At 40.3% G+C, this 12,820-nt stretch overlaps 1 protein-coding gene across 5 annotated transcripts in view; it reads left to right on the top strand.

Moving 5' to 3' along the window:
• The first annotated feature begins 2,816 nt into the window (after positions 1-2,816).
• Positions 2,817-12,820, top strand: part of LOC120783236 (histone deacetylase 7-like) — a 43,578-nt gene continuing 33,574 nt past the window's right edge. For 3 of the 5 annotated variants that reach the window (XM_040116069.1, XM_040116071.1, XM_040116067.1), the window contains exon 1: positions 2,817-3,084. In XM_040116069.1, the coding sequence (XP_039972003.1) occupies positions 3,066-3,084 (19 nt within the window). In that variant the 5' untranslated portion in view covers positions 2,817-3,065. Of the gene's footprint in view, positions 3,085-10,705; positions 10,724-12,403; positions 12,617-12,820 lie in introns of those variants that run through there. The other 2 variants (XM_040116068.1, XM_040116070.1) reach the window with 2 other exon arrangements.

The raw sequence follows: 12,820 nt of genomic DNA, 5'->3' as shown, positions 1-12,820 counted from the left end.
CATAAGGTTTGTTTGAATAGAATCTGAGAGCAGGGCATGCCAGGATCAGAATCTCTACTACTTGCCATGAGGACAAAGGGTCGTGACCCCCAAACATGAATTTCCTTTGGTCAGTATGTTTTCCCAAAGGATGAAGTTACATTTGAACCAGAAAGCTAATCCATAGCTGCTAGCGTGGTAGCAAAGGGAGCCAGACCACACAGCAGTGGAGGTCAGGAGGGTTGTCGACCTTTTTAGATGCATTTCTCTTCTGCAGGAAGAGACAAACATGGAGCATGCATTCCCTAAAATCAGCATAGGTGATTTCAGCTTTACAGGACTAATGTGTGTTGGCTTAGCTGCAGTACATTGTCTGCTACTGACTTGTTATGTCTGTCAAAGCATTGCTATGTCTGCTAAAACTAAACTATTTGACAATCAATTATGGTGATCTTTTAAGTAACTGTACTAAAGTAAATTAAGCAAATTTGCTTAAGCGTCATTTTAACCATGGTTTTAAGTGCCTCCAAGCATGCAGGGGTAAAAGCTTTGTAATTACGTTACTACCAACCATTTGGATTGTGCCGCACAAGGCTGATTTGGAGCTACACCAGCTAACTTTCTGCTTTTGAGTAGAACTGAAATGATTAGTCAATCAACAAAAAATTAATCCCCCTCTATTTTGAGAATTGAATAATGGTTCTGTTCATTTTTCAAACAAGAATGTCCAACATTTACTGGTTCCAGCTGCTTAAATTGGATTATTTGCTGCTGCTCTTTGGCATACGCTCGGTGAGCAATTTATTAGGAACACCATAGTACCATACCATGGATTCAGTCATTGCTTTGACTGATTCTGCTCCATGCTGACATGATTGCATCACATCATTTCTGCAGATTTGTCAGCTGTGCATTCATGCTGCCAATCTCCCGTTCTAACACATCCCAAAGGTCTTCTATTGGATTCAGATCTGGTGAGTGGGGAGGCTATTTAAGTTCAATGAACTCACTGTCATGTTCATGAATCCAGTTTGAGACGACTTTTGCTTTGTGACATGGTGCATTATCATGCTGGAAGTATCCATTAGAAGGGACGCACATGGTCAGCAATAATTCAAATCATGACTGATTTGTATTAAGGGGTCCAAAGTGTGCCAAGAAAACATTCCCCACACAACTACACCAACACCATCAGCCTGGACTGTTGACACAAGGCAGGTTGGGTTCATGGATTCATGCTGCTGATGCCAAATTCTGACCCTACCATCTGGATGCCTCAGCAGAAATCCAGATGCATCACACCAGGCTACTCTTTTCCAGTCTTCAGCTGTCCAGGTTTGGTGAGCCTGTACCTGTGCTTTTCAAATCTTCAATGCTTGTCTTGTGTACAGTATTGTTATATTGCACGAAAATATACTAAACACAGGTTCAGCCTTTTTTGAGCTCTCTGATGTTGTAGTTTTATATGAATGGATCTCCTCGCAGATCTCAGTGAGTGGCAATCTGTGAGAAAACACGGCGCAGTAACTCGTGTTTTCCACTCTTATTTCCGGGGAAATGTATGTTTACCAGAAGTACTGTACGTAAAGAAAGTTCTTAATCAGTTTCTCAAATTCATAAGCAAGCCAAGAGTGACTAAGGCAGCTTATCAGTATGTTTGCAGAGATAAGATCACAGTGAAATAAACTACTATAATTAGTTATACAACACTGTTGAATTGTTCTCTTCTAAATCACTAACATCCTGGCTGTTTTCTCCCTTGTTAATATCACTCAGGCTGAAATGTAATTGCAGTGGTGAAATATGTTGCCTTGTGTAAGTAATCACACTGAATGCTCCATTTGTGTGTTTACACAGAAGTGAGAGCTTGACTGGTTCACGTTTTTTTTTAAAAACAGCTCAATGCTAAATACTATAGTTATCTGCCTTTGATAAGCACCATGAGTAAACTGCTGCCTTTGAATGACTGGTAAAAAAAAAGTCGTGCATGTCATATATGTTTGCATCTCTTGAAAGTAAAAATATTTCAATACAGAAGTTAATCTTACAAGTACAGCTAAGAAAAAAGGTAAAAGAAACACTGATTAGGCTGTGGATTATTGTACCTATCCCTCCTGCTGAAAAACTTATAAATAAACCATAAATTAACATCTAAATTAAACTGAGTAGGGTAAAATAGCTTCATTTGACAGAATAATTAATAAGTAAAAAGTAAAATTAAAATCATTCAGTGATTAGTCTTCCTTTTTAAAAGCTGATTTAGAGCCATTTTCATCCCACCAGCACACACTTCTGGCTACAAAACTGTTGTAAATTAGGCTCTGGTGGCAAATAAAAGACGACACTGATACACACCAACAACAAACTCACGACTTACATTTTTGTTTACAGTGATATTGCTCTCAATTTAACAAGCAAAGTATAATACCGCTGTAATACATCTTTTAACACTTGTAATGCTTAATGCAACTTTCTTATTTCGGTCCTGTGTACTTTGTGCATCCTAAAGCAACACTTCCTGCTATTGTCTGTCAGACACAAGCAGCCACACAATCTGTCATTCTCTCTTTCTCTCCGACAAACACACACACACACACACACACACACACACACACACACACACACACACACACACACACACACACACACACACACACACACACACACCTCCTCCCCTCCCTTCCCGGAGGTTCTGGTGCAGGGGCAGCACTAACAAAAAGTTACAGTGGGGTGATAGGGCAGAGCAACTGTGTCGTCTCTGAAAAAGAGATTGAGAGTTAGTAAGTAAGGAGAGAGAGAGAGAGAGAGAGAGAGAGAGAGAGAGAGAGAGAGAGAGAGAGAGAGAGAGAGAGAGAGAGATAGTTAAGCTCACATGAGAGGAAGTGCAAGACAGAAAAGTCAGAGGGAGCCCGTTTCAAGCGGTTGACTGTGACTCTCTCTGTCAGTGCACGGCCAGGCTCCAGCATTGCAGCACCACTCCCCTGTCAAAGACGGATCTATCTTCTCCCCGAGCCTCCCAGGCTGTCCGATTGCTGCCTCTGTGATTGACTGGACTGCTGTGGGAGCACGGTGGGACCTCTCACTGGATGTCAGCGCCCAAAACTGGTAGGAGATATGGCACTTTTGCACATAATATATTTCTGTCTGTTAAACAGCGTGTGGAAGCTGCATAAAAAAATGTGTCTTCTTCAGTGACTGTATATTACCAGGAAAGTATATCAGTCTTTTATTTATTATACTCTGAAGAGAGGATTTTAGCCGCAGATGTTGACACAGTTTTACCCAGACTGAAGATTCTTGGTCCAGTTGTTTATCTGAGTCTCCTCTATGGGCTGCTGCTGTCGGCAGATGGTCAGCTTTGGTTGGCTTTAGCTTTGAGAAGCTTGGGTTTGCTCTGGATTCAGAGTAATGGCTACGCATTGTTATCAGTGCAAATGCTTCAAAATTGTGTAGACTTATAAATGTGCAAGAATGTTTAGAGGAAAACTGTGGTAAGGAACCAATTTGTTTATTTGTTTCGTTTTGGAAGTGTTGTTTCTCAGGACAGGGAAGGGGAGAAAATTGGAGACAGACCCACCCACCCCGGAGCAGTTAGTCTGTCCACGAAAATGTATTATAGTGCAAAGAATGAGGAGACACACAACGACAGTCATTCACTGCAATGCTGATCTGACCTCTGTCACAGACAGACAGAGATGAGAAAGAGAAGGTGTTCAGCAAAAGGCTAGAGAGAGTTTTAGTTGACGCAGTCAGAGTTAATTAAGCTGCTGTCACAACACCGGCTATCCTCTGTTTTGAATAACTCTACTTTCAAGCGAGGACATGACAAGTAAGGAGAAAAAATTGCAAATGTGTTTTCATGGCTGAGTTGTCTAATCCTACTAATGCATGCATACATTTTTTTTCCCACAGACACATGGTTTTTAGAAATCTCTAACCAGCCTTGTATATCAGATCCCCACTGCCCCCACTAATGCTTAAAACCACACTTTAGGTAAAAAGTTAGTAAAGTCCACTACATAGCAGGTTTAGCCTTTCATCCCCTCCTTCCTTGTTTTTGTGAACTGTACATAATTCTTGCTGCATAAGATGAAATGCTGGCCTCAGCCTTTGCTTGCTCTCTTGCCCAAAACACAGAACTTTCGCTCTATTTTTACTCTCCTGTGCTGCTCCATTTTTAGAGACTTGTCTACGTGGTTTGTTGGGCAATAAATCAGACTTTAACTGCGCTGTGTTCTCTCCCAAAATAATGGGGGGTATAATGATGACATTCGTGGTTCTGTTTGTTTGTCCTTTTCCCTGCAGTCATGAACACAAATTTGTGATTTAGGGAGTTTAGCACTAATAAAAACCTAGCAAACTGGAGCTTAAAGAATACAAACTCTCCTTGGACAGATGCCACCCAGTCCAAAATTATATGTGATGTTTTTTTATGAATTCTAAGAATTAATTGTTTCAGCAGGAACCCCATATTAACTGTTAATCAAATGAATACTTTTATTGTGTCTCCAAATCTATCCGTTAAAATTAGTCTCACTTAAAATCTGAAAAATGCTCTGTTGACCTAAAGCCTTCAAAATGAGATTATTAGCTAAATGCAACTTTTGCCATAATGTATGGTTCAGAGATTTAAATGGTAAGAACTAGAGCATAAATATTTGGTCGATTGACAGACAATTGGCAAACAGGGAGTAATTTTGATAATTAATTAATCACAACGAATTTTTCTAAGTAAAAATATACTGGTTCAAGATGCTAAAATGTAAATATTTTTTCTTTCCATGAAAGTAAACTTACTTTCTTTGGGTTGGTTGCATAAACAAGACATTTAAAGATGTAATCTTGCAAGTGGTGATGGTTATTTTATAGACCAAATGATTAACAGATTAACCGATAATTGAAAATAACTATTAGTTGAAGCCCTATTGAGAAGCCATATTTAGTTTAATTAGAGGATAGCAAAGAAATGTCCTCTGCAAAGTGGGAAATCAGTCTGAGCTGCCAAACTGTATAAATAACTCGATGAACTTGAGCATCTGTATTTCTGTCATTGTGATAAATCATCAGACTCTGTGTTTGTTTGGTTTGCAAAGGTCGAGGGGCAGAAGGTTAAGAGGCCACAGTCAGCTGGAAGTGGCCCTCAGGGGACATAACTCTCCCTCTCTGAGGGTCATTGACTCAGACTACATCTCTGAGAGGTAGTCACAGCACGGGTGTCTAAATCAAGCCGAATGCCTGTCGACTGAGGGAACACGGGAAAAAAAAAAGAAGTGTGTTTCAGTTTTAAAATCTGAAACCCTTGTCCTGTGTACAGTATTTAAGCCTTCTCCAAAAGTTATATCTTAAAGAAATCATTTTTTGTCTCTGGAAACCTCCATCAATAATGACTTGACCAGAAGGTTTTTCCCTCTCTACAAGTGTCAGTCCAATCAAAACTTAAATGCATCTTTGTTTTCAATTACCAAAATGACTTTTGGATTTGCACTGGTCCATTACATTTTCCAGGTTGCTGAAGGACAGTACAGTAACTTGGCTGTACACTAGGCAAAAAGTATGGTGATCCAAAACAGATCAACTCTCATTAAGTCCACTCTGGTCTGAAGAGGGTTCTTCATCGACAGCAAAAGCTGCCAACGGAGGCCAAGTGAGCATTTTAAAGGAATGAAGAAGAAACTCGAGATGAGTGCTTGAGGCGAGTGATACCGAGTTCTAAGTTCACTACCATCTCTTACACCTGAACGGGCTGCTGTTTCTGTTTAGATAACAAACAATAGATGCAGTCATTTATTGGAGTACCTCCCCCTTGTGGAAAAGTATCTTTACTGCAAGAATCTGATCTACTATTTGAATGTCAGTGCCATGGGGAAGTCTAATTGTACATGGAAATACTGTCAGAGGGATTTTGTCATGGAGAAAGCTATTTAAGTAGATAGTTTCAGAACTTACTGTACAGAGAGGAAAACCACTATTAGCAAGACATATAATACACTTTAATGACAATTTTCGACCTTTTTTCACACTTCTTTCTGTTTACATTCAGGCCATAATATGGGTTAAAATAAAGAGGGTTTTTCGGAAATGTATTTTTGGTCTTATTTGACATTCAACGCTGTCAAAGTTCTTAATTTGTCAATAGTTTAATCAACAACAGGCGTGATGAGACAAGAGCTTCTGTGAAATCACCACCTCAGAGGTTTGTTCAGTTTCACAAACTGTATAGTAGTTTTAAAAGACATATCACAAACCTTTTCAAAGGGGTACACACTGTTCTGAACTCTGTTTTGACGTTTTTCCACACGTGTGCACACAGGAGTGTGAAGGCGTCATAAAGCAACACTTTCCAGCATCACAGTCAGTTTCCAGAGAAACTAGGCGACTGCTAAGTGCTATCTCTCCCCTCTGTGGGTTGACTTTGCTTTGCTGTTGGGAATGGAAAGGCTTTAGAGGCTACCCACTGCTGCGAGCAGCCTCCAGCAACTTCTCGGTTCAAAGTTACCACACAGCTGCTAGCTACAGCTACGCGGGGCCTACTTGAACACGTGCAGTGGTCTTTGCTGTAAAGAGTTCAAGGGAGTGAAAGAACGGTGTTTCTGCAACTGCTTTTTTACATGCGAAATGGACCCTTTTTTTTCTTTAACGTACACAACAAGAACTTCTTTTATCTTTGCTGCATTTCACATTAAGTTTTGATGTAAAGCCGCACTAACTGATTTTTTAGCCAAGCTGTAAACACAACATTAACATATTAACACCTCACTAACTTTGTTTGTCTGCTGTTTGGTGCTGGGCAGGTAGCATATAGTGGGTTTACCATAGCTTTTTAACCAGAAAAAGCTGCCTGGCGCAGCTGAACATGAGATTGATGAGAACGGTGAGAGTGAACTAAAACAGTAAAGCTTTGAGCCGTAAAACCACAAAAGCGCTCTGAAGCAATGGACATAGAGAGAGAGAGGAACTGATTGAAGAGCTTTTCTTTTTTCAGAGCGTTGATCACTACATGATTTTTCACATAAAACATAGTAACGATCGATTTTTAATAAAAAAAATTGTGGTTAGCGCAGCTTTCAGTCTCTCTTACTGTAGCATCATACCAGTATACTACTACTACCACTACTACTAATTCTGTCTACTCTGTGTATATATATATATATATATATATCTTACAAATTTTTTATATCTGTGAGTCCTGGAGGAGGTACCCCTCTTCTGTTGCTCTTCCTGAGACCTCTCCCTTTTTTCCAGTTGAAGGGTTTTTTGTGGAGAAAGGGGGTTTAATTTGTTGTTTCTATTACAAAGCCCTCTAAGACACATTTTGTAATTTTCCGTTATGTGAATAAAACTGACTTTCCCGGACAAATAAGAACAACACAGTCGTTAGAAAAAGGCAGCTATCTGTCAAATTGAAAGTGATGAGCATAAAAAAAGAAAGAGTTGAACAGATACAAAGTTGGCTGTACGTATGGCTGTGTTGTAAGTATCTGTGTGCATGTCTGAGTGTACTGTCTGCGAGCCCGTGCATGTCTCTGCATGCATGTGTTTGCATGTGTGTGTCTGTAAGGTAGGATGACCCCCTAGACAGTAAAAAACAAATTCTTGTTTGTGGACCCCCAGCTTCCACCACTTACCTGGAAATCTGTCAGACTGATAACTACACACATTCCACGAGTCACAGTAATGTACTGTGGCATTTCTGTCAGACTCCTCTAATATCACGCACATTATCCACATCAAACTGTCAATACCAGCGGGAGCAATTACACTTGCACCACATGCAACTACCAAAGCTGCTGCTGGGCATTTGTTTTTGTATGTGAGCGTGTCTCGGGGGCTCTGGAGGAATGCCAATGTTGCTTTTTGCCTGATTGTGCTCCTTAATTATTCGTGCCCCAGCCTTTCCACTCTCTAATCACTTTCTCACTCTCCCTATCTTTCTTTGACTCCCTCTTTTTCTCCCATTCTTCTTGGCAATCTGCCCTGCAACTGCTGCTCCCTCCATCACCGTATTGCCTGACTGCATTCTTCTCATTCCTGCTGGCTTCCTGTGACTGGAAGAGGAGTGAGCCCTACTGGCCACAAAACTCTACCTTGGAGTCCTACCCATGTATGCCATATGTGTCTTTTCAATTCTTCACTGTTCTGGCTTTCAGTTTTTAAAATCCTCTTGTATAAAATCAAATCTCTGTGAGTGTCTGGTGCAGACTTTTCCACAACATCTCGCTGATACAACCAGTCAAAAGTTTTGGAACACCTCAATTTTTCCAGCTGTTATTCAAATGTACATGATTCAGTGTCTCAGTGTTTATGAAATTAAAGCATAGATCAAATAAACAACTGGGGATTTAAATAAAAAAGGAATCATGGAATATTCTCACTGAACTAAATTTAATCTAAATTTATGTCTCATCAAGCAGCCGAACACATTCATTTGGCTGCGTTCTTTCTAAAATGGAAATCAAATATTTTTAGTAAGGTTCGTCCCAACACTGCTGCAGAAGTTCCCAAAGATGTGTTTGTTTTCACCTTCTGTCCAATTCAACCCAAACCAGCTCCATGGGGTTTAAGTCTAGAACTGTGCTAGTCTTCCATCATGCCAAGCCATCGTCTAGTTCCTTTCTTCTAATATTTTGGGTCCTTATCTTGCTGCGGGACAAACCCCTGACCTCCTTTGTCCTTTGCCTTTTTCTCACCATTCTGATAGCAACATACAGAACTACTTCCTTCAGTACAGTAATAATAGTGCATCAGAGGTCGTAGTAACAAAGTTTCTTCTGACTCTGCCTTTGTACAGACAGAAGCTTTGGAAGTAATCACCAAAAATTAATGTGAGTAACTTTCAAGGCTTCATTCACTTCTATTGCTGCAGGAAAGCGATTAAATTAACCAATTTCCTAATCCCCGAAAAAGACCTACTCTGTTTTCTATGAAATTCATGTGATTTCTAAGTTTTTGGTGACCTTACCTTTTTTTTTTTTTTTTACCGTGGGCAGTTTACCGCTGACCTTCGTACCATTTAAGGTTATTCACTTTACCTGAACTGCTAAAATTTCAATAAAAACTGGAAAAATTGGGGTGTGCTAAAACTTTAGTAGTGTACTTTCATTGTACTGTAAGGTGGAAATGTTTTTAGTGAGGGGTCTGATGACTGTCCCTCTCTCACACACACACAGGTAGGCTGACACACCCACACAGATCCAAACCCTCACATGCTACCCAGCAGTGGCACTGCCCTTAGATGGCAGACACAGTGTAGAAATGGTCTGAGGGGGAAAGATAAGAAGGGACAGCTTTATTGACATCTGACGATGACGTGTTGACAGAAACACAAACATTGGTGCCAACTACATCAGTCCTGCTGATAAACACTTACAACGACCACTAGTATTGTCGTATTACATATTGTTTTAAATTTGATGAAAAATTAGTATCTGACATGTTTAATATGACATGATTAATATGAATAATGACGTTTTGATATTGGCTCATGAAATAGATTGCAAGGGCCACACCAAATCAGTAAATAAACTTGTTTTTAGATATATGATGTTTTAAATACAAACTTAATAAATTAGCTAATTTCAGGGAAAATATAACTCAGGAAGCAACCAGTACTAGGCACTCTGTACATCTGTAAATAGAAGAAGGTCTGTCTCAAGCATGTGCTGCTCAAAATGGAAGACCTACTATGAAATTCAATTAGTTTGTACATATCTCAAATTATTCAGGGCACAGTAAGCCCCATGACTAGGGGATGGACTGTTAAACCCTGCCAAGAGCAAATTAGACTGTGTGTTGTTGATAGCTTTTTTTTTTTTTTTAAATCATAATTTCCCTTTAGGTACATAATTTAACTGAACAGCAAACCTATTGACTCATAACAGCAGGACTGGTATGGGTCACATGAAATAAAAGTCTGGCTAAGCTCAAAATCTGTTAGTACTCGTTTTGATCCGGACTGGTTTATCTTCATGGATCCAATGATGTGGACTTCTGCATTGGCAAAGGGTGGATTTGTCCTCAAGCAGCATGGAGAATATGTGAGAGACAGTGGGAGTTCAGTCTGGGAGAGACTTTGTTAGAGCAGACAGCACTATGCAAATTAACTACATTTGTTATTTGTTTTGGTGTATGTCTGGATTTGTATATACATACATACATATATACATTATATATACATTATATATATGTGTGTTTTGGGTTTTTTTGTTGTTTTTTTCCTTCCTTTCTTTTCATGGCCATATTTACTTCTGGCCAGGTTGATTCTGTTTTGGCCTCACCACTACCCTTAAAAATATCCTGTCTGATGCTATAAAAGTGTACCACAGATGTATACATATGCCACACTGCTTAAAGATATATTTTTTGTAGAACTCAAAAAAGAATCCAAAATCTATATGAGTAAAACTCATCCTTACACCGTTGGTTTGCTCATCATTACTATAGAAATGTAGTGGGGTCCAAAAGTCTGAGTCTGAGACCACTTTCGCATTCAGGTGACTGTTTGTGTCTTTCTTCTGCAGCAAACCAATTAATTTCATGTCATTTACATAATTGGCACATTAATTCATTATCTTTATGTTATTTGCGTACATTTTGGCAACATCTAACAGTTTAAAGGCTTATCAGATCTGAAGTGTCATACTGTACTTTAGTCTACTTTTACCTTCCCATATTTTTGTGTTTTTGGCAGAGAAACTAAGTGCATCTCCTGTACTCACATGCCATTTGAAGAGGTGGTACGTGAATAGTGAGTATACTTGATCCATGAGGAATACATGAGTATTTCCATTTGGGGAAAACTTATATATGTACTCCAGACCATTTATTCTAATGGTTGTAGTTGTATGCGTTTTTCAGTAAGAAAATCACAGTTGTAATTAATAATATTAATGACGGGTGAATTCCATTTACTGTAGTAGCCTCAGTGTCAGGGTCCATGGTACATGCTGGCTCACTGTCATACGGTCGTGGCTCACTGGGACACTTAAATATAATAGAGCCATTGTTAATGTAATTAGTAACTCAAGATACAAGATAAAATGTCTGCTACGAAATAGGCCTATTAGTTTTTTTAATGGAAGAGGAACAAGTAATCATTTGTAATCATTAATAAAAAATATCCACAGAACTGCAGGTGTGGCACATGGATGGATTACCAGATGGGCCTGTATTAAGTGACTGTTAATATTACTTGTTTGAAAGTCATAGAGTTCAGTTAAAAGGCACAAAATGACCACAGAGACTCAAAACAACAACAAAGAGACTCAAAATGACTACAAAGAGATACAAAACAGCTACAAAACGAGTGCAAAAGGATCCCAAAGAGAGACAAAACAACCATAGAGACACAAAACATCTACAAAGAGACTCAAAATGACCGCGAAGAGATGCAAAACAGTAACAAAGACAGGAAAAATAACAATTAGGAGATTCAAAACCTAAAAAACAGAAACAAAAAAGGACTTTAAAAAAAAGACTAAAATAACCATAAAGAGATATAGAGCCACAAAATATTAATGAAGCCAAGGGGGCAACAGCGTGATGCGTAAAGCACGTTGTGTCTCCGGTTCACACAACTATCTTTCTTAGGACATTGCACTCACTTCCATTTATTGTGGACAGCCTAACCCCAACCTTGACCTAACCTTAATCCACACCTTACCTCTGACTTTAACCAAGACCTCAGAAATAACGTTTTGACTCATTAGGACCGGGCTTCGGTCCCTATGACCTTTTGGGTCCCCGACCTTGTGGTGGAACACACACACACACACACAGTCAGTCAGACAGACAGACAGAGCATCCTTACCCTGCTGAGTTCAGCAGATGGAGCCCTCACACCGGCGGCCAACACCCGGGTGAAAGTGAGACTCCCAGCGGGTCTCATCGCCAGTTTCACCACAGCCACACAGACTCGGCGAGGAGGAGACACACAAGCGGAGGGCAGCTCTTGGGTCAGCGTGGACAGTCTTTTCCCCACCAAGTGCCGAGACATTTTTAGGTGCTGAGCTTGGCTTCGTGTGTGTACACAGCTCTGGCAGTGGCGCGTGCTGACGGTTGGAACCAAAACTGGCGGAGGAAGAAAAAAACAAAAAAAAAAAGAGACCCAACATGAGCAGGACAGACTGTTGGACTTAAAGCGGAGGGCAGCTCTCGGTCGGCGGCGGACAGTCTTTTTCCCCACAGAATTACCGAGACATTTTTAGGTGCTGAGCTTGGCTTCGTGTGTGTACACAGCTCTGGCAGTGGCGCGTGCTGACGGTTGGAACCAAAACTGGCGGAGGAAGAAAAAAACAAAAAAAAAAAGAGACCCAAATAGAGTGTACACAGCTCAGCAGTGGCGCGTGCTGACGGTTGGAACCAAACTGGCGGAGGAAGAAAAACAAAAAAAAGAATCTAACATGAGCAGGACAGAGCTCTGGCAGTGGCGCGTGCTGACGGTTGGAACCAAAACTGGCGGAGGAAGAAAAAAACAAAAAAAAAAAGAGACCCAACATGAGCAGGACAGACTGTTGGACGAATTTTCTATCCGTCCTCCCTTTTGTCTGACTTGCTACTACTACCTTAAAGCCGACTGTCAGTCCCTCCGGTGTCGCATGAAATTGAAAAAGCGTCGCTCTTTGAACTTCACCCCCGAAAGGTAGGCGCTCTTTATCTGCTAACCTGCACTGTGAAGTAGCTATCAGACGACTTTTCGTGGACGCACGGCTTGATTTTCAGAGATGTCCTGACCGTTACCTGACGGCGTCTATGTACAATCATTCATGTCAGCTGAAATGCTTGGAATGAAAAAAAAAAGTGTTCTTTCCTTCTTGATGGGGGGGGGGGAATTTCAGCAGACTGC

The sequence above is a fragment of the Xiphias gladius genome, chromosome 21, assembly GCF_016859285.1.
Source record: "Xiphias gladius isolate SHS-SW01 ecotype Sanya breed wild chromosome 21, ASM1685928v1, whole genome shotgun sequence".
NCBI lineage: Eukaryota > Metazoa > Chordata > Actinopteri > Istiophoriformes > Xiphiidae > Xiphias > Xiphias gladius.
Note: the sequence above shows the minus strand (reverse complement) of the source record. Positions and strands in the feature narration are given on the sequence as shown.